Source organism: Protomyctophum bolini, assembly GCF_963924005.1.
Source record: "Protomyctophum bolini genome assembly, chromosome: 21".
NCBI lineage: Eukaryota > Metazoa > Chordata > Actinopteri > Myctophiformes > Myctophidae > Protomyctophum > Protomyctophum bolini.
In genome coordinates, this window is record NC_137882.1 from 8,770,397 (window position 1) to 8,795,364 (window position 24,968).

General features: G+C 41.3%; 1 protein-coding gene across 1 annotated transcript in view; it reads right to left on the reverse strand.

The window, feature by feature from the left end:
• Positions 1-14,834: 14,834 nt before the first annotated feature.
• The window catches only part of vipr1b (vasoactive intestinal peptide receptor 1b), a gene marked incomplete at both ends in the record, with an annotated part of 40,818 nt that continues 30,684 nt past the window's right edge, over positions 14,835-24,968 (reverse strand). The window contains 7 exons of the mRNA XM_080793307.1: positions 14,835-15,020; positions 16,109-16,150; positions 17,428-17,557; positions 20,163-20,254; positions 21,750-21,822; positions 21,904-21,964; positions 22,052-22,205. Of these exons, the coding sequence (XP_080649433.1) occupies positions 14,835-15,020; positions 16,109-16,150; positions 17,428-17,557; positions 20,163-20,254; positions 21,750-21,822; positions 21,904-21,964; positions 22,052-22,205 (738 nt within the window). The remainder of the gene's footprint in view (positions 15,021-16,108; positions 16,151-17,427; positions 17,558-20,162; positions 20,255-21,749; positions 21,823-21,903; positions 21,965-22,051; positions 22,206-24,968) is intronic.

The window sequence follows — 24,968 nt, forward strand, 5'->3', positions numbered from 1 at the left end:
AACTGCCTTTTCTCACTTGCTGTTTGGTGTGACATTTTTTGCCTTATATAGGATGTTAATGGTGGCTACATGGATTTAGCTGTTGTGGAGACCCCAAAGGTCGCCAGCTCGGGTGCCCCTATAGCTAAATCATTAGAGCATGTCCTGGTCTACATCTGTGCAAAATTTGGCGCTTTGTGATGAATTAGCACCCAATCACCCTTATCTCTCCCTAAGCTTTTGGACCATGGGCTATAGCCCATATCGTACGGCATACTATAGCACATACGGCATACTATAGCACGCCGTTTTTCATCATTTTTGAGGATTTGAAAAATAATTAAAAAAATAAAAAAACGATGGGTTATAGCCCATCGTTTTTTGAATTTTTGGAGAAAGAAAATCCAGTCCCATGAATTAGAGGATAAAGCTCACATGTTACCCAAATAGTTGAATACACAAAAGCTAAGGCACTGGTACTGGTACTTCTGGTTTACCGGAACGGGGTTCAACTCCCTGCAGTGCCCTGCTCAATGTGTTGTATTTACCGGAAAAATTGCGGTGTTGCGGAGGATGAGAAACATTAGCAAATTGATTGTTTTTAAAAAAAGAAAAAATTGGCGGAGTGTTGCGGAGGAATTGCTGAGTATTGCGGAGGAATTGCGGAGTATTGCGGAAATTGCAAATTGCGGAAATTGGAAATTGCGGAAATTGGAAATTGCGGAAATTGAAAATTGCGGAAATTGAAAATTGCGGAAATTGCAAATTGCTGAAATTGTGGAATTTTTTAAAATCCTCAACAATGATGAAGACTATAGCGATGACCTCTGAGACCATGGACAAATGAACCATGTAAATACAACAAATTGAGCAGGGCACTGCAGGGAGTTGCACCCCGTTCCGGTAAACCAGAAGTACGACACCAGTGCCTTAGTTTTTGTGTTGTCATTTACAGGTCCTTTCGTTGAAATGTAAATTTTACATTTAAACAGTAAAGTAATATATAAAGAAGAGAAACACAAAAGTACAAAAATAACATTTTCGAATTACCTGTATTTGCTTTGATTTTTTAAACTTTCTCTAACCATTATTTTACACTTTTGGTTGTTGAAAAACAGCTTCTAACCATTATTTGACACTTTTGGTTGTATGAAAAGGTTTGTCAAGAACTGCTGCATCCATTTTCCCAGTATGTCCATGACAAACGACTTTAAACAACTTCGCTTATTTCCATCGATATAAGTAGTAAACTGTGCCGCTTGGGATATTATTTACATTATGAAGAGAGGATATATACAAAATAATTATAATTTTGAGCGATGGAAATAAGCGAATTAGCACAACACCCCATAGCCCCATTAAATTCCCATTCAATTCAATGCAATTCATTTAGGGCTTATGGTAGGGGAAATAGCCAATAAGGAGCTTTTGCACAAAATAACACCTGGACCTCTTTGGTGGGGACGTAACGTAACAACTACAAATAAAGGTAAGAAAGCCTTCTAGCATGGAATAGCCTTCTAGCATTGAATAAATGACGAAAATCACTCAACACAATGGACTTCCGCCCATGGTCTTGTGTGTGATTTTCGTTTTTTTTCTTCAAATCCTCGTATATCCAGTTCTCAATTGAACCAGTAGGTGGCACCATTGCTCCATGTGTTGAATTAACTGCACATCTATCACTTTATTTGCTGTGCTCGCTGTGACTGATGTTTGATGTCATCAGTTATCTATTCCAGTATGCTGCTGCATTGTCTGAAGGAAGCCAAACAAAAATAAGTGTTACTCTTATGTACCAGGCTGTACACAAGATGCAACAACAAAGTCCAACCTTGAACCTTGAAACAACAAATGAGGCAGATGAGACGGCTTCTTTTTTTGTATTCTTTTCAAAGAATGTGTCTTACATTTTTGCCTTTTGTGTTGTACATATTTCTGCTTTAATGGTACTGCAGAGCAAACAAAGCTGCTTTATTTTTTACATATTCACACTTTAACTTACCGTTCAAAAACAGTTTCTTTCAAAAAACATATATATATATGGGCTATAACCCATCGTTTTTTTTCTTTTTTCTTTTTTTTCAAATCCTCAAAAATGATGAAAAACGGCGTGCTATAATATGCCGTACGATATGGGCTATAGCCCATGGTCCAAAATGATGAGAAACGAGGATAACTTTTTTTTTTTTTTCAAAATTTCAAAAAACATGGGCTATAACCCATCGTTTTTTCATTTTTTTCAAATCCTCAAAAATGATGAAAAACGGCGTGCTATAGTATGCCGTACGATACGGGCTATAGCCCATGGTCCAAAATGATGAAGAAATTTTGAGTGTGATTCCATGTCCCTGTGTTGTGTTGTGCTGTGCTGTGCTGTGCAGGCCTGGCTGGCTGGCACCACCGGGGTTCCAGAGGGGGGCCTGACAATTCTGCCCCCTCTGTTTACGTTTTATATTATTTTACTATATAAAAACGATGTGTGCCCCCTCACCATTTTCAACTGCTCCCCCCTCAGTCATTTCATCCTGTAGCCCAGCCTGATGCTGTGTAGCAATGTGTACTGCAAGGACGGTGGTTTTACTGTTAAGACTGGGGGTTCATCCACATAGTAGACCACAGTAGACAGTAGACCTGGCCATACCTGTTTTTCATTCATCAAGTTGATCCCATTATGGCTGCCAAAGCGACAGCACTCGCCCAGCAGTCTGCCGTCACCCAAGCGGATGTGCGCACACGTGGATCTGCCCCAGCAGCGCGACCTCCACACTCTCACGGAGGAGACTGCCAACGAGCGAATTTGAGTCTCACAAACTGGGCTGTATTAAGAAGCTCTGTTGTTTCAGGCCTGAAAACATCAATTAAAAAAAAAGAAAAGGTCCATATTACCACCAATATATATATCAAGTATATCAATTTTAAGCCTGAATATATATTTAGTTTCATGATAACCAGTGTGGTTGCCGCAACGCGAGTCACACTTGCAAATTAACCAAGTTGGTACAACACATGGATCTCCATATATGTGGAGCTCAGCTGACTGTCATCACCTGGATCTCCATGAAGATCACAATACTGACCTGGTTCATCAAACCCTGAGGATAGCCATCATGCATGGTTTGACATACTAGATCTGCAGATCTGTGGGTGAAACGGTTTTCGAGTTACATGCATTACACACACACACACACACACACACACACACACACACACACACACACACACACACACACACACACACACACACACACACACACACACACACACACACACACACACACACACACACACACACACACACACACACACACACACACACACACACACACACACACACACACACACACACACACACACACACACACACACACACACACACACACACACACACACACACACACACACACACACACACACACACACACACACACACGCAGCAGAGACGTGGCGCATTTATAGTAGGATTTCATTGGAAAAAACCGTCTTATATTCAGCACAAATTGGATACTTCATTCTTTAATCGTCCTTCTTTGCACAGCCATCACGTGACATGACTACTCTTGCCATGTCAGTAAGGGTCAGAGTAAACGTTTCACCTCTCTGCTGACCCTGGCCATTTTAGTTACTGCATCAGAATGACAAATTAAGTTAAGGTGTAGGTCTAATAGGCGACTGCATGACAACAGCGTCTTACCAGAAGGGGTCAAACCTGTGAGTGGCTGACCTGAATATGAATGTGAAAGCCCGTCCACCCGTCCAGTCTATGTACTCGCAATGTTGTCTCTGCCCTGGCTGGGCGTAGCAGTTGGGGATGTTTTCCGAATGTGCTCTCTACTCTAGTCAACCTTGTATTTTTTATTTTTGTAAATTAATGCATCACTTGTCACACTAGTGTGTCACACAAAAGTAACAAAAATAGCTGATCTACAAGCTCACGTCTGGGTTTCTGAGGCTAATTTAACGAAGGTCTGGTATCATGGGCCAGCATCCACACTTTATTTAATTAATAATAATAAAAACTAAATTTTATTTTTTGGTACATTTTTTGGTACAGTCCGACATTTAGTCCTACTATAAATAATTGAAAGCAGCACTATCCTTTTAGCCTAAATGTCGGACTGTATACCTCATGCATTCCTCTATAATAAAGTATTCAATCAATCAGTCAACGTTTTTATGAATAAAATGTAATTCTGTATGGTAAGAGAGAAGAAAACCAATGAGCATGATAGGCACAAGTTTTGCTTAACAGAAAAGAAAAGACAACACAAGAAATAAATCAATTAAACGCAATAGATAAAAACAAGACAAAAACCAATAAGCATGACAGGCAACGTTTGCTTAAAAGAGAAAAGAAAAACAACACAAGAAAGTCCTCAGTGATGTGACACAAGAGTAACTACTCACCTACCTCTTGTATCCCATGATTGATCTTGGGGGGTGGGGGAATATTGTTCTTGGCTTGCCTTGGACATTGATGAAGTGGCTGCAACAGCAACAGGTTCCCACAGGAACAGGTCTGCCACCTTGCTTGTGACCACCACTGTGTCATTTGCAGATTTGATGATAGAGGCAATCAGACTACACAGTCGTGCAGTTAGGGTTAGTAATGGGGTGAGTCGCACCAACGCAGCATCAGATTAATGATGACACTAATGATAGCCCTTTGGCAGATCCTTGATTTTTGCACCTCACCCTCTCTATGCACTCCTTCCAACATTTATGTTACTATAAACAGTAACACTCTCGCTCACACTATACACTAATCCACTCTTGCACACACGCATTACACTACTGACTTTACTGATTTCCCCACTTCATCTGTTTATTCCTAGTTTGTTTATTTAATAAATACCAATTTTCCTTTTAAACTGTGTCTTCCCTGGTTTTTGTTATGTGCGCTGGTACCCCTATTAGCCAGGGCCATAACAAGCAAAATAAGAAACAACAGAAACCATCCTAACTTATTATCTATCCAAAATACTACAACCAAAAGACTACAATTACCTGACCACAATTACTTAACAATTACCACAATTACCTAAAATGCTAGCCACCCCTGTAGAACGTTAGTTCAGTATATCTTTGCACAATACAATCAATGAGCAAACAAATGGTGTGGTTGCTGCCTGGTAGTCAGGCTGCGAGATAGGAGCGAGGAGAATGCAGGAGTTGGTAACCACCGGCCTCTTATTATACCCTTCGGTAGGTTGCACCCAATCATCTCCTGTGCGGCACTTACATCTCAATCATCCCGTCACTCAATCGGCACCTGCAGCACAGCACAACAACAATAGTCACAGACAACAGCAGAGAGTACACACTACAGTACACCGCGTCACCCACACACACAACCCCACACAGGGGTTATAACTTATAAAGAAAGTTACAGCATGGCCGTGGCTCAGCGGTCCAGGCACCTTGGCTGGTAATCCAGTCTGGCAGTGTGCCGCGGGTTCGACTCCCGATACTGACGGCCTTTACTGCATGTCACCCCTCCATCTCTCTCCCCATTTCCTGTCAGCCTAAAAAATATAAAATAAAGGCGAAAGCCAAAAAAAGAAAAACATTTAGAAAGTTACAGCACAACCTCACAACTCACATACATGACATGTCACTTAACCCCACGACAACAGGCTCATAACAGCTTATTTTTACAGCTCTAACAGTGATTTTCAACCATTTTACCCCCCAGTGTTCTATCTCAGAGACCGGGGACCTTCTATCTGAGTCCGGGGACCCCACTTTGAGAACCACTGGTTTAATGGATGTAATAATTACACCATAACATTGTAAGTTTCTACAAAGGCAACAAATCTGCTCATCTACAAAGGCGACAGGCACGTAGGAGAAGACCAAATGAGAGCCCCAACGTACTGAAAGAAAAAATTCCACCACGCTGTCTTCAAATGCAAAAAGACCTTCAGGTTAGCTTTCTTTTTTTCTTTTTTTTGCCATTTGAAGACAGTGTATGGGAGTTTTGCTTTCGGTATGAAGTAAAAGCATGCAATTAAAACATTTCCCTTGTATACTTTGGTAAAAGGTTTAATTCAAAAAAAAAAAAAAAAAAAAAAAACGTACATTTTAATAAATCAATTGATGTGCCCAAAATGCACTTTGGCTGCATTTTCAATACTGAAACAAAGTTACACACAGGCAACGTTTTAGCAACAAGGCAATTCAATGTGCTTTAACCCATTCTGAACGGGAACCCATTTTGGTGTTCAGCATCACGTTATGCTTTAGCTATTGAAAAATAGCAGATCTACAAGCTCATAGCGCGCCACCGAGTGGCGCGCTACGAGCTTGTAGGTCTGCTATTTTTGAAAAATCGAAGAACGACTGACATTTTTAGAATCTGATCTCAGGTCAGAATGGGGTTAATCAGACCAGTGTGTGTCCTAGTGGAAACCTCGTATGAATCTGATCTCAGGTCAGAATGGGTTAATTGAAAGAAGGGTGAGGGCAAGGACGTACATGCACAGACTCATTGGCAGAGAGCCATCGTGAGAAGAGACAGGGGAAAGTGCTGTCAGAATGAAGCCACATTAAACTAATGAAAATGTGCAAATGTGTGCTCTCTTGAATATTAACAGTGTTGTCATTATTTGGGAATGTTTGAGGATCGGAGGCGCATCAGTCTAGTTGGCATGTAGTGCAAATGCCCAGGGTTTGTCCAAAGCACTTCATTTTTACCGCTTTTCATTGGTTCAATATTGTTTTAATTTAACCAACACACAGACGTAAAGGGTATTCAAAAACCTCAAAATGGAGTTAGGAGGTTTTCTCCCGACAGCAACGTTATGTTCTTGTGTGCGCTGTGTTCCAAACCTCAATGAATCTAGTGAGAACTCATTCATCCATATAGTTCCAGGCATAATATACAATGATCACTTAACTCAGACGGGGATGTATGCTTTAAATAGTAGATGTGAATTATGTATTTGTGTCAAAAGTAAGATCAAGCATCCTGTCATTGTATAAATGTGTGGGACAATTTCCCAAGCCGTTTTTCTTTAATGTGTATCTCCATCACTGCAACTATAGCATTGTATTAGTTTGTTAAACAAAACATTGCAACTTGCCTTTGACTAATTACTATACATATGCTTGAGGATATGTTTGTTGGCAGGTAAAATATGACTCCTTTTAATGAATTAGTAGAGGAGGGAAAACCGGGATCACAGTCAAGTGGAGGTATAATAGAGGAGGAAGTTCAGGGGGAGTTCATGGAAGGTGTAGTATCAAGATATGACTTAAATAAGCTCTAGTCCAGTAATGACAGGGTGACTCTGAAATACTGACATGTATTGTTATGCCATGATGAGGGACACCAGTCTTGACCACACTGCCTCACCTGCCTGCAGGCATAGAATGTAAATGCCATGTGCTCAATATAGGAACAGAGATTCCATTACATTTTGACAATCAATTGTGTATTTAGATGCATGTAGACAGATGCCAGGTCATTATTGACCTGGCATCCTATAGTGTTTCAAATGTACAAATTATATTTCTGCTGGCTTTCCTATTTTATTACATTATTCAAGTTCATTACTCCCGACACACCGTAGGTGTGCAAAAGGACATTTCTCTTCAATGCCATGGACATAAAGTACACAATCATAGACTCTTCCGGCTCTGGGGCGTGTGTTTTCGAAAGGGGGCAAAGCTTTCCTGAGATTCCTTGCGAAGCATAGCGGAAGCATCCTATAAACAATTTAATATAGGTAGTATGGTTTTGCCCACTCAAATCATAATAACGTTCCAATTTTGGAGGTCTGGCTCATGGACTACTGGTTCTGAACTGAACCAGTTCCCAACCAGTGGAAAAGGGGTGTTATGCGGGTCCTTCAAAATAAAACTCCATGGACTCCCAATGTGGCACAACAGCGTGTCATAATAAATCAGAGTCATACACACTTCTGAAGAACACCTGGAGACTGACATTCTTATTTTGCCACATGAAAGATTAACCAGCGGTATGAATATTGGAAGATGGCCCCATGGCAAGATGCCCGTCTAAAATCTTGAGGAATCTGAATAATGTATGACATTGCGCCTAAGGGGCAAACAGTAAACAGTGTAGAAGATGTTTGTGAGTGGGTTAGGGGTTCAGTTCAGGTAGGAAGGGGCCAAGCAAGGTGCATTTTTGTATAGTTGGTTGAACTCATCGGTATTATGCCAGTACAGTATCTGTGCATCGGCATCCCCAAACTACCAACACAATGTCCATTTGAAACCACCCTTCATATTTCCATTTGGCTGGACTGGCATCTCTCTTCTCTTTCCTTCTCAGTCACGGGTCAACTTCAATTTTGACCGCTCATTTGTTTCTTTCAGCCCCTTTAATTTTCCTTTGTTTTGTCTGTGTGATTGTGCAGGGCGCTGCTGAAAAAGAGCATTCGTGCTCAGCATAATTATATCTATGGGTAAATCAAGGTTAACCCCTGCAACCCCAGCATCCATATTCTGAGGGGGGGGGGGTTCTCTAAAACTAGAGAGTTTTTTAACTCATCTACTGACAAAGTAGACAAAGAGTTAAGAGTTCGGGTTCTTTTCCCAGATTGCGCTTTTGATTAAAAACAAGCTATAGGCCTATGCATGGCTCATAACTAAAGAGTCACTGGTCGTGGTTACAAAATGTATGTTTCGGGTGAATTAAAATGAGATCGCTGTATTGCTCAGGCAGCATGTTTTGCACTTGCCGAACATCTGCTTATAAAAGCAGATGTTCAGTATGAAAAGTTGCTGGCAAATGTATTCAAGTACACTCAAGATCCAGCCTGTACAAGTAGGCTTGAAGTGTGGGCATAATATTGGTGTCACTCATATGTTGATGCATACGTTGCTGCATACGTTGCTCCCAACAACGGTTAAAACTAACCTGTGGCTCCCGACATACGTGGCAGGTTAAAACTAACCCATGGCAGGTTAAAACAAACCTGTGGCAAGTTAAAACTAACCCGTGGCTTCCTGTGAGGTTACGTTTAGGGTTTGGGCTTTGGGTAGGGTGTCAGACTAATGCCTGTCGGACTATTAGTATGTCGGACCAAACACATGCACCCCTTTCAGATCATAGCCTACTGTAAATGCATCAACATCTCTTGTTCTTTTATGGAAAACTGTGCAAATATAAGAACAAATCTTGTCCTTGAAATGAAAGGCTTCATGTCCAACATGTTGTAAGTGGACAGGATGCTCTGTTGACTCCAATGGGATTAGCAGAGAGGAGCTATTCCCTATTAAAATAAAGAGGATTTAGTGTAACATGAGGGGAAACACTGGTCTACTGCCAGATACAGTCTTCTAGGCTGGAGAATAACAGCCTATGTAATGATACTGATACAGGTGTTTATATAACACGCGGGCACAGCACTTATTGTACAAGCAGGTATAGTGATGTTTATTCAAAATGTTCTGCAGAAAAACATTTGTATCCATTTCACACAGATACACATCTCTTTCTGTTTCCATGTGCCATCTGTTTAACAAAATAAGTGGCTAGGCTACCGTATATATTTTTTCATGAACAACTCATGCTTCTTTAAAGCTTCAGTCATTTCTCTGGGAGAAAAGGGAACACCATTGATGGGCTCTGCCATTGCCTAAGAGACGGGTGCAGGCAGGGCTCAAAGTATTCAAAAAATTCACAAAAAGTACATAATGTTTTTGCCAGCTGCTTGAAAAGCGGCTGGACACCATTTACACATACCTCTAGTGTTGACCGTAGTAGACCATAGTGGACACTTTTTCATCTCTCTAAGCCAATGGGAGACTTACCCATAAAGAAACTAATCTGAACCATAGAGTAATAAAAGGATAGAGACTGAACCGGTATTTAATTAATTATCATTATATTGCCAGGGTTTTCCCCCGTTCAACCCTTATCATGAGAGAAAGAGGGAGAGAGAAAGCAATAGAGAGAGAGCGACAGAGAGAGACGGGGAGAGTGAGAGAGAAGAGCTGGCAGAGCATGATCACTAATTTTGGTGTTGTAATATCTTTGCCGCACACAAAAAAATACCGCCATGAACTCGGTATCCTCAATGGTAGTGACGGCCATGAATGACATTGCTGTCAAACAAGTCTATGAAGATAGTTTCAAGTCTACCAGGGAGGGGGAGGCGGGCGTCCGTTTCCAGCGCTAGGTTGATCCGCCCTAACCTGACGCTGCCAGATCCAAGAAGCTTGCTACACAAATTTGTTTCACAGCTTATTGGGATCTGGGATCGCGGAAGCAAATTTGATGACGGGGCTGTTCCTCTTTTTCAAGATACTTGGTAGATGATTGGATGGGACCGTCTGTCTATCACCGTGTGGGCGTGCAAACACAACCAATCATATTGACGTGTCTATATAGCTTCACATCCGGTTTCGCACATATCCCGCGATTCCCGCCCTTAGCTCACGCTGATTGGTTCGGTACGGAACGGATTGGTGTTAGCTGAACTCCCTGAGAAATCCCAGATGGAAGCTGTGTTGGGGAACATGCCCAATACCGCCCTCATCTGGCAGCGTCAAGTTAGATCCGCCCCTCTATGCCAAGAAAAGCTCAGGTACTTTCAGGCTATGCTGTGTGTACACAACATGTTTTGCCACTGTGCCAAACTGTGTTCAATTTATAATTTAGGCATTTAGCAGACGCTCTTAATCCAGAGCGATTTACATTAAGCAAGAACAAAAAAGCATGGCAATACATCACATACAGTACATAAAAGAAGTTATCATGAATCATGCGTAAGCTAAGAACGTAACAGTGGAATATCTATATAATGGAACTATGCATGTATACTTTATAGTGCTATGTCTACATAAAATGCTATGAGTCTATATAAAATGCTATCCAAGTCTATATAAAAATGTTGGGGCTAGGGCAAGTGCTACGGGCCATGATGGAGTCTGAAGAGGTTGGTTTTCAGACCATGGCAGAAGGTTGGGAGTGAGGCTGCAGTTCTGATTGCAATGTGAAGTACATTCCATAGTTTTGGAGCTAGAAGGGAGAAGAATTTGGGACGTGTGGAGCGTTGTCCCGGCGTTTTTAGCGACGGTACTTACAGCTTCCCTGCGTTGGCTGATCTGAGCGAGCGGGAGGGTTTGTAGGGTTCGATCAGACTTGCGAGATATGGGGGAGCCATTCCTTTGGTTGCTTTGAAGGCCAACATCAGAGTGTTGTATTCTGTGTGGGTAGCGACCGGGAGCCAATATAGGGAGAGGAGACAGGGGGAGATATGAGAGAATTTTGGCTGGTTGAAGACCAAGCAAGCTGCAGCATTTTGGATCAGTTGGAGAGGCTTAAGTGTGCATGGCCAATAAGGAGGGAGTTACAATAGTCAAGTTTTGACAAGAAGATACAAAGTGTTCACTGTTCATGTTCTTCTTTTCTTATCTAAAATGCGTTCCGGACTTGAAGGGTAAAAACACCAAAAGTAGGAAACCCTCACAACATGCAAAACATAAATCTAAAATTAATTAGGAAAATGTACAATGTGTCAGTATAGACTCAGAGCTTAAGGTTCGTTTTATTTGTAGTTTCACCATGGTTTACATGACATCAGTGCTACATGCATTGCACTGAAGATAAATCAATTCCAAATACAGTATATACTGTAGGCTACAACACAATATCCAGTCTGAGCAGTTGAATAATATAAATCAACTCATCAATATACATATTACATATATTAATACTGAACAGTTTTGTGCACACTTATGAGTACTTACTGACTTAACAGACTTTGTATTATCTCATGATACACCACAACCACACCAGAAGTGACAGCCACTGAAATAATTTGGAACAACAATACGTATTCAGGTTGATCGTGTAAAAAATAATACATTCTTCATAATGACGTGGCATGAGAGGTACATTGGCTGATTCATAAGTACATTACACCTTTCTGACAACAAAGAACAGGCAGGCACACAACACACAACTGTGATGGACAATCAATTGAGGCTTTAAAGCAGTAGTTCACCCAAAAAAGGACTATTTTCTAACAATTACACACCCGATGAAGCCTCGAATTCATGGGGATGTTCTGGTTTTTGCCACATTGCTATTTGCTGAGCCAACAATTTGATGACAGGTGTATAAAAAACAAAAACGCAAATGTCTCCGGTAGGACTGTGGACTGTGCCGGTCATGAAATTATTGGATCGGGAATTTGACAAAAAAATAATATCCATATTCAAGGCTTCATGGGGTGTGTAATTGATAGAAAATAAGTACTTTTTTGGGTGAGCTAATCCTTTAAGCAGTTGTAAAAGCCACCATTGTGAAAACATTTCAGCATCAACCTTTGCACGGTTAGTCCAGAGGGCACAGTCCTTTAACTCTGTTTAGTGCCATTAAGCAGATGACTGCTTTTCTTCCTTCAAAGCAGGGTCTTATACTGTTTTCTTTCTAGTAAGGCCATCCAAGTGAGTTTCGAGTCTTACCTTAATCTGAAAACTGCATGCAACGAGACAATCACTGTGACATTTCCACTAGGCTTTGTTTCCTTGCTCAGTTTTACATAACGGCAAGAGTCTCTCTTGACTGCAGACTAAAATAAATATAGAAATGTACTTCCACTGTGCTCATGCACCATCAAAGCCTGTTGAATCCTAAACTTCTCTTCTTTAGGTAATTCACAAGCCATAAACTGCCTAGTACATTAGTGGTTCAACAACAGATCTGTTTGATGTTGTACAAAGTTCTCATGAATACTACAACTACACTTATTATGGATAAGAATACAATATAAATTGCAATTCGATTGGCACAAACATCTATTAAGTAAAACAACATCAAATAGTCTTGAATTTACGATAGTCAGTGACCTCACCACCAAGTAAATGTAAACATTCATGGAATGGATTGTGTAAAGATATTTTCCTTGCCACACTTCTGAAAGCCTGTAAAAGCCCTCAAAACACGGAATCCAGGCACTCTGTATACTAGCCTATTGACGCCTGGTGCAACGTATACGTTGTTCTACCCTTGATGCCGGCGCGCTCTCTGTGTCTCATCAGCTATTGCTATACATGTAGCAACATAACTATTAAAAAAAAGAAAATCATCAGAATTTGAAGGTTTTCAGAAACCTTAGGTCAGGCCCTAGAAGGCGTTCCCAGATTCGGCCTCAGGCATCAATGGGCTAGACCACCATAATGCCTGAATTAATACAAAAGCCTCAAAATAATACAAAGCCACACAAAGCCGCACAGGAGAAAGTGGTGTGAAGAAGGAGAAGACAATGGTCTGTTATGAGAATGATAAGTAGTACTCTAGTCTAAACCCATCGTTACGAGTCAATGTCACATTGGTAGCCCACTCTAAAGGCCCGCCCACATGGTATTTACCGGTATATAAATAAAGGGTTTCTGCTTTCCGTTTCCATCTGCCCACATACACGGACACATGCAATGTACGGCGTAGACTTTGTAGAGTTTTTATAAGTACTCCCCCCCCCACTACTACAAAATACATCGTGTTTATATGTGGATATGTTTTCTTTTAAAAATGTTTAGAAAATACTTTCTGCAATGGCTCAAAATAAACTTCGGAATACTCCATGATGTATTTCGTCACGTATAATCACTATATTATAGTTTTGCACATATCACATGGTTATGGATATATAGATTGTGATGCCATGTCTTGGCACAATTGTGGAGTTCTGATCCACAAACAGATTTTGCCCATAATGCCCAAAATGGGGATGAAAGTGGTTAAGGTAAGTTAATTAAATGAAGTTAAAGTATTATTAATTAACCAATTAAAACTAAAGCATGAACAAGAGCTTGAGACTAAATAATAACTAGCCTGTAAACCAGACGAAGCTGCCAGTGAAAAAACAAACTAACAAAAAAAACACTCGGCAGGAAGATTAGTCTGCCCCCGAAGTTGTGGGGAACCAATCAGGGCCCAGCATGCAAATATGGGACATAATATCACAAGGGGCATCTTTTTAACCCGCCCCTTGGAAATGCAGGTTCCACACAGTGATTCCGAACTAATATATTAGTCTGGACTCTGGCCATGCCAAGCTAATTAATAACTACATTGGATCCATTGGAAGCTTTTCCAGTGATCCTATTGGATTTTAAGACACGTCTCCATGGAGACGCATAGGGGTCATGGTTGATTCTCACAGATCATTTCCAAACATCTGTGGTCTTCTGATGATGACCGTGGTATGTCCTCTCTGCGGCCCACAGTGTGTACCAGTCAATCTCCCGCCAAGGGTACAAAAAGTCAATGAGCAAAAGAGTCTTCTGTCTTTCATCATCATCAGTGGGCTCCAAACAGTTTTCCCATATAGGCCACATGACCCATTTTCTCCCTCACTTTGCTTTAACAAGAGTGGAGGAATGCACCATAACATACCCAAACATAAACCAGCCGTCGAAAGGTCCATCAACCATGTACAGTATGCACGTCTGTCTGTATTATGAATGTTTGTTTGTATTTCAACACTGTAAAATCCAGAGTGTTAGTTAATGGAACGAAGTAAAAAAGAAAATGCACGTGTCGAGATTTTACAGTGTATATTGTGTATTTTAACCACGTAAACCCCATAATTATTGTTGAGGGCTGTCCCTCAGGGCTCAGTGCTAGTGTCTGTTTTCTGTTATTGTGGGAAAAGCTTTCGCTGAAAATAGCGAAGGCTTGAAATCCCCACAATATGGATGCTGGGGTTTTAAGTCGTTAATCGTTAAAAGTTTTACGCATGAGCCTATATTTGTTATAATATTTGCATGTCGCTCTCCTATGCGCATGTGAGGGTGTGTGTGTGGGTGTGTGTGTGTGTGTGCTGTACTGTACAGTATGTCGTATTCGTGGCCAAGCGGCATTAGCACTGCTCTCAGTCCTCCTGGCAGGAAGACGAGGAAGCGCGCTGCGTCTTGGGGCTGCAGCGGGTCAGCATGGAGATCTGGGTTCTGCTTAAGTTGCTGCCGTTGCAGCTGTTGGGGTGCTGGTACTTGCTGTCGGAGTGCATGTACCTCTGGAGGTGCCACCGCCTCCACTTCCTCCTGATCTCGCCCTGGACCTGCATGGCACGACACGACGCGGGAGATGAATTATGCAGTACAGGATGTCATCACTGTGGTTGATTGTTTTTTTCCCTCTCGCCAGAGGATTTGTCACCACGGTGCCTTGGTATCATGTATTAACAGGCTTTGAATGTGTGTGTTTTATCACTCTACTGTATTACTGAGGGTATTGCGGATTATAATTCGCCCTTTTGTGGGCACACACGTCCGTCCTTCTAGGTCCCAAGCAACTCATTCCTAATTCAGCTCACGCACAGTCTAACCGCGCCACACAGCAGCAGGCCACAGCATGATCAGACCCACCGCTGGGGAACATAAATAAATGTTTCCGACTGTGTGCCACAGCAGGCGCTGGCTGAGTGTAGGACTCCCGAGGAAGCCAGACCGTTTTTTTTATTCACAGCTCTCCGAGCCCACGGGATGAGAGACGAAACTATGTCACGACTGAAGTGCATGGGAGGAGACCGCGATAACGGCCAACGCCGGTGACTCATGCTCACACCTCTCATTCGAACCGTGACTGTGTGTGCGTGTGACTGTGTGTGCGTGTGACTGTGCGTATATACGTACTACTACTGGAGGACAGTGATGGAAGAAGTACTCACATATTTTACTTAAGAAAAAGTATCAATACCGCAATGTAAAATTAAATACTCATTTTCCATTTCAATTTCCAAAATCTTTTGAAAATAGCAAATCTACAAGCTGATTTTGTGAGCTTGTAAATCTGCTATTTTCAAATAGTCGAAGTAAATACAGGGCTGAAGTGGTTAATTCAGAGTATCTAGTATAACTAAAGTATTAAAATAATTGTAGTGAAGTAAAAGTACAATATCTTCATCTGAGATGTAGTTGAGTAGAAGTAAAAGTATAGAATAATGGTTATACTCCAGAAGAGTAAAAGTACTTTACAGTAAGTAAATGTACTTAGCTACTTTACTGCTGGGGGAGCCAATACAAACTGACTGCAGAACTGTTTCCTGAGAATTGCCAGTGCACTGCCACGCTTCTATTGATGTTGTTAAGGGTTCTGGCTGTGCGTTTCCGATAGCAGTGTTTACATCACTGTGGGGAGGGTACCTACCTCTCCATTGAGGAAGCAGTACAGGACTGCCACGACAAAGCCCTGGGATGAAAACAACAACAAACATAGCGATAAGACTGTGCCACGGTTGCGTGTCAATGCAAAGCAACGCTTGGCTTCCACTGAGTTCCAGAATTAGTGTTGAAGTGTCCTTTAACTAGAACCCCCATGGTTTCCTCTGCCATCGGTGTATGAATGGGTGAATGCAATGCACAATCGATGTAAAGTGCTTTGGATAAAAGCGCTATATAAATGCCCCATATACCATTTTATTTACCATTGAGAGGTTATTCAATTTCATCGATTCAACAATAATTTACAGTAAAATCTTATACTATAATACTATAATTCCAAAGAGTGTAAAAATGCAAACAATTTGGTCCAATTTGAACATGCTTCAGAGTTAAATTAATGTGCCATGATTTTTAAACTTTACCAGGTGTGGTTATAATATTCAAATATGTCTTCCCTGTGTATTTTTGGTTTCTTCCTGAAAGCCTTTGAGTCAAAAGGCCCAATTAAATCGAAAAATCACCAATTGGGCGGGAACCCCTTTTGGTGTTAGCATTATGTTATGCTTTACAGTAGCTATTATTATTATGTTATGCTTTACAGTAGCTATTAAAAAATAGCAGATCTACAAGCTCATACCTTGTAGGTCTTCTATTTTTGAAAAAATGACTGACATTAAGGACTTTTACTGTGTAGAAAGCCATGCTGTGTGGAAAGCAAATCTAGTGAATGATGCATGATGACTCACTCATCGTAGAGACATGGATGATTACAGCACTCAGAAATAAATATAGTGCTGGAAAAGTTCATATCTGATGAGGTGTCTGAGATACAGCCAAGCTGTCTGACGTCTTTATGCAGTACATCTTTTCGCATTATGTGATGGAAATTGTGTAATTAGTGGTGTTATTCCAAAAAGTCTGTTATCGCACAGAAATGGCTAAATTATTGTTTTGGCACGTAATTTAACTGCAAGAATGAATCAGACAGATTTGGTGTATAAAAATAATAATATATGTTATAGAGTGCGTCTAGTGAAAATAAGCTGTTGCTGTTTTTGTTGTAAAGTGTATGTTATAGGCCAGAACATTAAGCTAATTCAACTAGTTGAATAGTCAATCCACTAGTCGACCTTGTTGGTACTAGTTGATGGGAAAAAAAGGAAAAAAACGTTAAAAAAAATAATATATATAGGTAGTTAAACATCTAGTTGACTAGTCAACTATTAAAAATGACTAGAAATGAATGACCTAGTATGTTATGAATAATTGACAATTGGATTGGATTGGATAATTGATCTGTAGTACCTGAAACGAGCCCAGAATCAAGTCAAAGACCATCCTCAGGTCCGCCTTCATATGTTCCGGAATTAACGCAAAGACGAGGAAGTTGATTCCAAACAGAGGGATCAAAAGCAGTGTTGACTTTGCCAATCTCCTGCAACAACAAAACATAAATACAGCGTTCAGCGCACAGCCTTCAACCACGTGTCAATGTCATGAATGACCCTCTGAAACCAACATTTAGTCGCACTCTCCATACACCAATAAAACAGTACAACTCTGATGGCTGCTTTTTACAAATTAGTTCAGTATGTGAAAGATGGTGTGGGGGGGGAAAGTCTCATGCAGGGGGAAAAAATATACTCATACTATGAAAGGCTTAGTATGTATGACAGGCTTATGAGATGCCCTCCATCACATGGAAATCAGTTAAAGCTCCTGTCCGCATGTCCCAAGGTGTGATTTAAATCCTCTGAAAGAATCCTCGATCACGAGCTCACAATGTGAGCATGTAGATCTGCCATTTATTTTCAAAAGACTTTTACATATTTAAACAGGTCATTCTGCACAACTAGTACTTTTCCTTTTGGTAATTTAAGTATATTTTTGATGCCAATACTCCGCTAATGTACTTTGTCGGACATTACTCTAACACTGACCCTACCATTACATTTAACATAATCCTAACCTCACAGGGAAGCCACAGGTGAGTCTTAACCGGCAACGTATGTCGGACTCCGTCGCTGTCTTAAGCCGCGTTCACACCGCCAGAAGCTGGAAAAATAAAGCATGCTAAAATGATTTTGAAGCTGCTTTTCTTTCAGGAAGTGGGTGTGTACAAGGTACCGGTCGTTCAAGTCGCGGCTGGACTTGCCTTGAGAAGAGACAGAAATGAAGCAGTTTGAGCAGGCGCGCATTTTAGTCTAAAACGTAAAATAGCGGCTGTAGAGGAGAAATAAGTCTATATTTAGTCACTTCACAACCAATTTATGGATACATAAATAATATTATGTTGGTAAACATGCTTCTAAATAACTGAACGAGCTGTCTGTATCCCGACGGTCTCCTCCCTCGTCAGCCTCTGCTCTTTTCCGCTGTCCTCTCCCCCACAGCTGAAACCCTCCGGGTACAGCTGACCACACCGAGATCGAATTCAATTATATGTATGTAATGTTAATGTTGATTTGGCAAGAGCATACCATATTTATGGAAGGAAATACATTTGTATACAGCCAGCACATCGTGGAAGCAATTAAAACCATTTCTGTTTCTGTGTCAGGTCCAGCTCTCAGCCCCAAGTCTCCCGGGGAAGGGAGACCCTATCGAGGGAGACGCTGTCGATCTGTCACTGACCCTCGTCCCCCGGCTGTCCACTCTGATGTATTCCCATCTCTAGTCTCTATCATCTAGTTAATAATATAGGCCTATTATATCACACACACGCACATGTCATCATCATCATGGCTTTGCTTCGCGAACGAAGATCTAGGGAGGCGGATGTCCACGTCTGCTGGCTGCAGGCACGTTGGTGCATGATGAGGCCCGCTTTTGACCGGCAAGCTCTGCCACAACCGCTGCAGGGAAACCAGTGTTCTGATGTTTCTGCTTGTGCTGCATTCCAGTTCTTTCTTTTTCTTCTCTTTTCTTCTTTTACGGCGCGTCTGTTTTTCTCAAAGTGATCTATCTATCCATCACTGCGGCAGAACGGGTGACGGTCGGGTCTTTTTCTTCGCCATGACTTCTTCAACCAAAGCTTTTCCACAAGCCAGGCAGGGGGTTGTGCACTGATCAGTGGGCTGTGCTTCAACTGTCCCCGAGGTGGGAGAGCTGGGTTGGTCTGTCACAATGTGCATTGCATGTGCAACAAATGTATTCCTGCACACACACACTGACCGTAGTCCTCTCCCCAGACATTGTGCCTTTCCCCTGGGAGATAACTGGCTCGCAGTCGCAAGTGACTGAATACAACCAGTTTTCACCGCTTCAACAACTACGTACCTAGGCATTTCCTTTAATCCACCAGACACTGATCGACATATACGTCACCATCGAAAGCCGTCACTCACAATCAACGTAATTGATTGTTGTAATTGATTACGTAAAAACTCAAAATAGTGTCAGACAGGTAAATACTTTTCAAGTAAGTCATAGAGCTGTATTCTAGATAGCCAGGACAAATCATCAGCATATTCCTGAGTATACTAACGTTGGACCAGGACAAAATAAATCCTTAGCCAGGAGAGACTAAAGGGATTGCTGAGAGCTGGTGCGGTCGACAGTACTCGCGCGCTCTGCTTGCGCACTAGTAGGTCATTTATACTTGTGTGCAACAAGCAAGTAGGCACTCGACAGAGTGCAGTTCTAGTTAAGTATATTATCACTAAACATGTAAGTGTTTACCAATTATTTGGGAGCCCACTTCCAATACCCAGCCCAAGGGTTGAGAATCATTGCTTTATCAGGTATCACGTGAAGATACTGTAAAAAATGAGCGGCTCCCATCTCAGCCAATCACAAGCCGAGTTCTCCCCAACCATACTAAGGATGATTCTAATACTCACTCTGTGTGTGTTTGCGTGTGTGTGTGTGTGTGTGTGTGTGTGTGTGTGTGTGTGTGTGTGTGTGTGTGTGTGTGTGTGTGTGTGTGTGTGTGTGTGTGTGTGTGTGTGTTTGTGTGTGTGTGTGTGTGTGTGTGTTTGCGTGTGTGTGTGTGTGTGTGTGTGTGTGTGTGTGTGTGTGTACTGCTACATGATACTCACAAATACTGGTTGGATTCATTCCTCCCTATGTCCGGGCAGTTGATCTTCTGGCGAAGTATTCTAATAATGCACATGAAAAGCATGCTGTTCATCTGCAGGGGGGGGAGGGTTAAAGAAATATTAGAATGTACAGTAATCCGGAACATTGTGGAGACTGCAGAAGGGCACTCTGTTGAAGATTAGTAATTGCATACATTTTGTGCAGAAATGTACTTGTCCTGTAACACAGATTAAAATCGTAGTCACGATAATATGGTCACTGTTGGGCAGACATCTTGATCTCCATATTTCAATATAAACACACACACACACACACACACACACACACACACGGCTATTTTCACTATTTTAAAAAGTTTTTTAAACTAGCAGTAAAAAAAGGAACATCAACAATATTTGTGCATATCTGTCAAAAAGGATAAAACACCAAAAAGCTTGAGAGCTTAACAAAAGCTAGTGACTAAGAAATAACTACACTGGATCCATTGGTTCCTTTGTCCATTTCCTGAAAGGTAATGGTTTCAGACATACTGCAGGAGACAGAGAATGTACCTAAACCATTTGGATGTCTTAGCCAACATGTCACAGTGATCCTGACCGAGAGGCAGAATGACATTCCGAGGCGGAACAATTGACAATCATTTCTGCCAAGATATGAAGCTAGCTTACCAAAAGCAACTAAAGAATGTGGTCTGATTGAATACACAAAGACTTGTAAAATGTACTATAAATGTATAATGTATTTACCGTACATTGCCATCACTGCTGCAGTGATGGCATGTGATCAGATTGTTGTTTTTTTGGCAATCTAATTCAAGTGAGATTTGTGTTTAGTTATTGTACATTTAGTTGTATTATGGTTAAAACATTCTGATTGAGACATTCTGCTCTGCTGTCTGCACTGCAGACAGTGCCTTCTGTGTTGTGGGGTAACTGTGCAAAGCCTGCACACACACACACGCATGCATGCACACACACTTTTGCATCATAAACAGTTAATATTTAGATGTCATGTTCAATGTTCATGTACAGTAAACCGTTTGTATTGCCTTTGAAAGAAGCATAATAAAAAAGGTATTTTGCTGTAAAACACCTATAGTGGCTGCACCATTCAGCACCATGGACAGCGACTACTGCCTGTAAATCTGTCTGCCTGCCTGCCTGCCTCTCTCTTTTGAGGAGGCTGGGTACCGCAAAATTAAACCAAAATACCCTGGTGCTTCAGGGATAGAGACAAGGACTAAAGAAAAGTTCTGTATATTTACCATAAGTATGCTTCACCGCTATTAAAGTTACAGGCCCTGTACGTATGTACTATATATCGTAATTTACTGTATACAACATAACTATTTTTAATTGTCAAATGTCCAAGTCAATGAGGAATCCTCATCTTCAACACCCAGGACAAGTGAAATGAATTCAGACCTTACCCTGTGTGTAATGTGCACACGCACGCATGCACCCATACACCCAAGCAAAGACTGACGCTGAGCCATTGAGTCTGACCTGCACAAACAACTCTTTCACAATGGGACATGGAGGTCTTTCTGACACAATAGTTACTTGGCGCAAAAGGTGGGAACTTACCAGAATGGATGCCAGTATGGGAGTTTTAATGATCCACCACAATACATCAGTGCTCTCAATTATATCCCAGCACCTGGCAACACAACACCGGGTTACAGGATATGCTCTGCATCAATACAGTGCTTTGTGTTGACAGTGGTGTGTTTCTGCTTACCCCACATCATTATAGTAAGCTTTAGCAATGCTCCAAGCTGTGATGAAAACTGTCGGTCCCCCTGTGGACAGGTGACAACAGTTTACAGACAACAACAGACACAACCCCCCCACCCCCACATGCTACACAAAACAAGTCATACACTCACCCCAGCCGATCATAATGTAAGCCCAGAAGTATTTCCTCTCCGAGAAGAAAGAGACCGCCAACAGTGCATGGAGGTAAAGGCCCTCCACCAGGAGCCAGAAATAGCTGGCCATTATACAGTACTGGAAAAAGACCATCACAGCCTTGCAGCCAACCTGACAGGGACACAAAGCACATTGTCACACAAGCTAAAAGAAAGCCAACAATTAGCATTTCTCTTCACCACACAGTAAGATGGTATGGAACTACAGATCACTTGGAATTGCGGAAACACACATACACAGTAAAAAATAAAAAATAAGTCAGTCCACTTAATTGGAAGTTTAATTGCTACCTGATGTTTAATTGCTACCTCACAATGGAGTTTAATTGTGTCTGTTGTGATCGACTAATCAGTGTTTTGCAGCAGCTGATAACTCCCTATTCAACTAGCATAATGGAACCCTGTAAATATACGGGCGCGTTTGGAAATACCACACCGGAGCACACTACGTTTCCCACATTTAGTTTTTAATTGGTTTTCAACCTCCCCGTCCCATTCTACATTTTTCACAAATTAAATGCAAATTAAAAAATCTTTCATAACATGTAAAAGAGAATCAAAGAAATTCCATATATTTAAAAACAATAAACTACTTTTAAGAAGTGGTGAAAATAGCAGATCTACAAGCTCACAAAAAGGTCTTGTGACTGACTGAGCTTGCAGATCATCTATTTTCACTAGCTTGGGTACTGGGAGAGATAAAATGTCCCTTTTGTGTCTCAAGCTAAAAATGTCAGAAACCACTGCTGTACGGTACAGTTTGTTTGTTATTGAAAACAAACAAACAAAATGTACAATTATGGAGTGGTTACTATAGCAAGTCTACAGACATACTGTAAGTGACATCAGCTAACAAGGGAATGCAAAAAGCTAGAGAACAGAGACAATTATGGAGGATAACAATCAACCTCATTTTGGTCAGCTGTCACCAACACCATGGAAAAAGTACTCACATTATTAATAAAGCAATGTAGAAATACTGTGTTGCATGTAAAAGTCTGGAATTAAAAATGTACTTGAGTAAAAGTACAAAAGTACACCAAAAATAATGTATAATGAATGTGTTCACAATGCGTCGCATTGTGCTTGTAGATAGTCTATTTTTAATTTGCGACTTCGGACAAGATTAATTAATGATCACAGACCGCCTAGGGCGAGATAAGGTTTTATAGTGTTCAATAATGATTTTTAGCGGCTCTTGCCTTGATCGTCACCAGGCAGCGGATCTCTTCAGCGCCTGTGACGTCATCGGTTATTTGCCATCCACAGGTCCTCATCTAGCACGTATCCAAACAGCTCTTTGTTTTGGAATTGAGCTCAGATTGAGTAAAACGTTCATGTTTTTGGAGGACAATAAAAACAGTTGGCGACCGCACTGGACCGCTTCAGCTGTTATGATCACAACACCATGCATAAGGTCAAGGTGCACCCCTGGAATGCTTCCGTGTTCCTGGAAGTGTGCCAATTACGGTGGTCTCCCTTCTTAAATAGCCGAAATACAGTACTTTGTGATGTAGTGGAGTAGAAGTAAAATGATTGAAAATTGGAAATACTTTCTTCTTTCTTTCCACCATTACACAACACCCCAGTACTTCCAAAAGGTTACATTGACTCATTCAAGACTCTGTTTCCTGTTGAGAGCTGCATGAGAGGTTGTTATTGGCCTTTCTACACGCAGCAATACAAAAGGCTTATTTTCCAAATGGTGAGGATGATTTGGGCTGATGCACTTTCCCAACATTCAATTCACTGAAATGCACTTTCACACTGTCAGATCAGATACGTTTATGCATTTCCCAGAGTTACGAGCGAGATTCTACCAAACAACCTTGGGGCACAGCACTCAGGTTAGATGTTTAGTGACAGATGACAGGGAATCAGGGATGGGATGAATTGGAATTAACCCATTTTAGGCGAGCTTGTAGGTCTGCCATTTTTGAAAAATCGAAGAGCGACTGACATAGAAGATATTTTTAGAATCTGATCTCAGGTCAGAATGAAAACTGTCAGGATGTAGAAGACATTTTTAGAATTTGATCTCAGGTCAGAATGGGTTAAGATGAAAGGCTACAATGGAAAACAGGCACATTACAGACAGATGACAGAGGAACAAGGCAAAGGGGTAGATGAAAGCGGAGACGATGTGAACAGAGTGAACAGACATGATGGACGAGGGGGACAAAGGAATGGAGCAGAGAAGAGGACAGATACGATTCAAGCAAAAAATCATTAGAGAAGAAGATGGCTTCACAAAAAATACAAAAGTACACTACCACATGGAAAGGAAATATATGAACATATATGCCAATATATGCCACATGTACGGTATGCAACTTATACAGCATATTCAGGTTCATACATGTGCATATATGTCATATACAGTATGGCTTATATATATCCACATGCCAGTCAGGTTCATATATTTGCATATATGTCAGACATAATGCCTCATATATAGCTTATATATGTCTGACCTTTTGCATAGGTATATGTCATACATGATGCCTTATATATAGCTCACATATATGTCTGACCTTTTGCATTTATGTCATACATAATGCCTTATATATAGCTCATATGTCTGACTTTGCATACAGTATATGCTATGCTACACATACATGTGCATATATGCTATACATACTGTGATGCCCCACACACATCACTAGATGGGGTGATAGAGTGGATAGAGTGCTCTGCCTATACTTAACCCTTTTCCAATAGGTGGGCATTCCAGCCTAATGGGCTGATTGGAAAGCACCTGGGCCCGGTGCCTCCAGCAGCTATAAATAGCCCTGCCCATCTCAGGCCCAATCCCAATCCACTCCCTTGCTGCCTCAATGAGCCCTCAGTGACTAAGCTGCGCGTTCATGTGAAG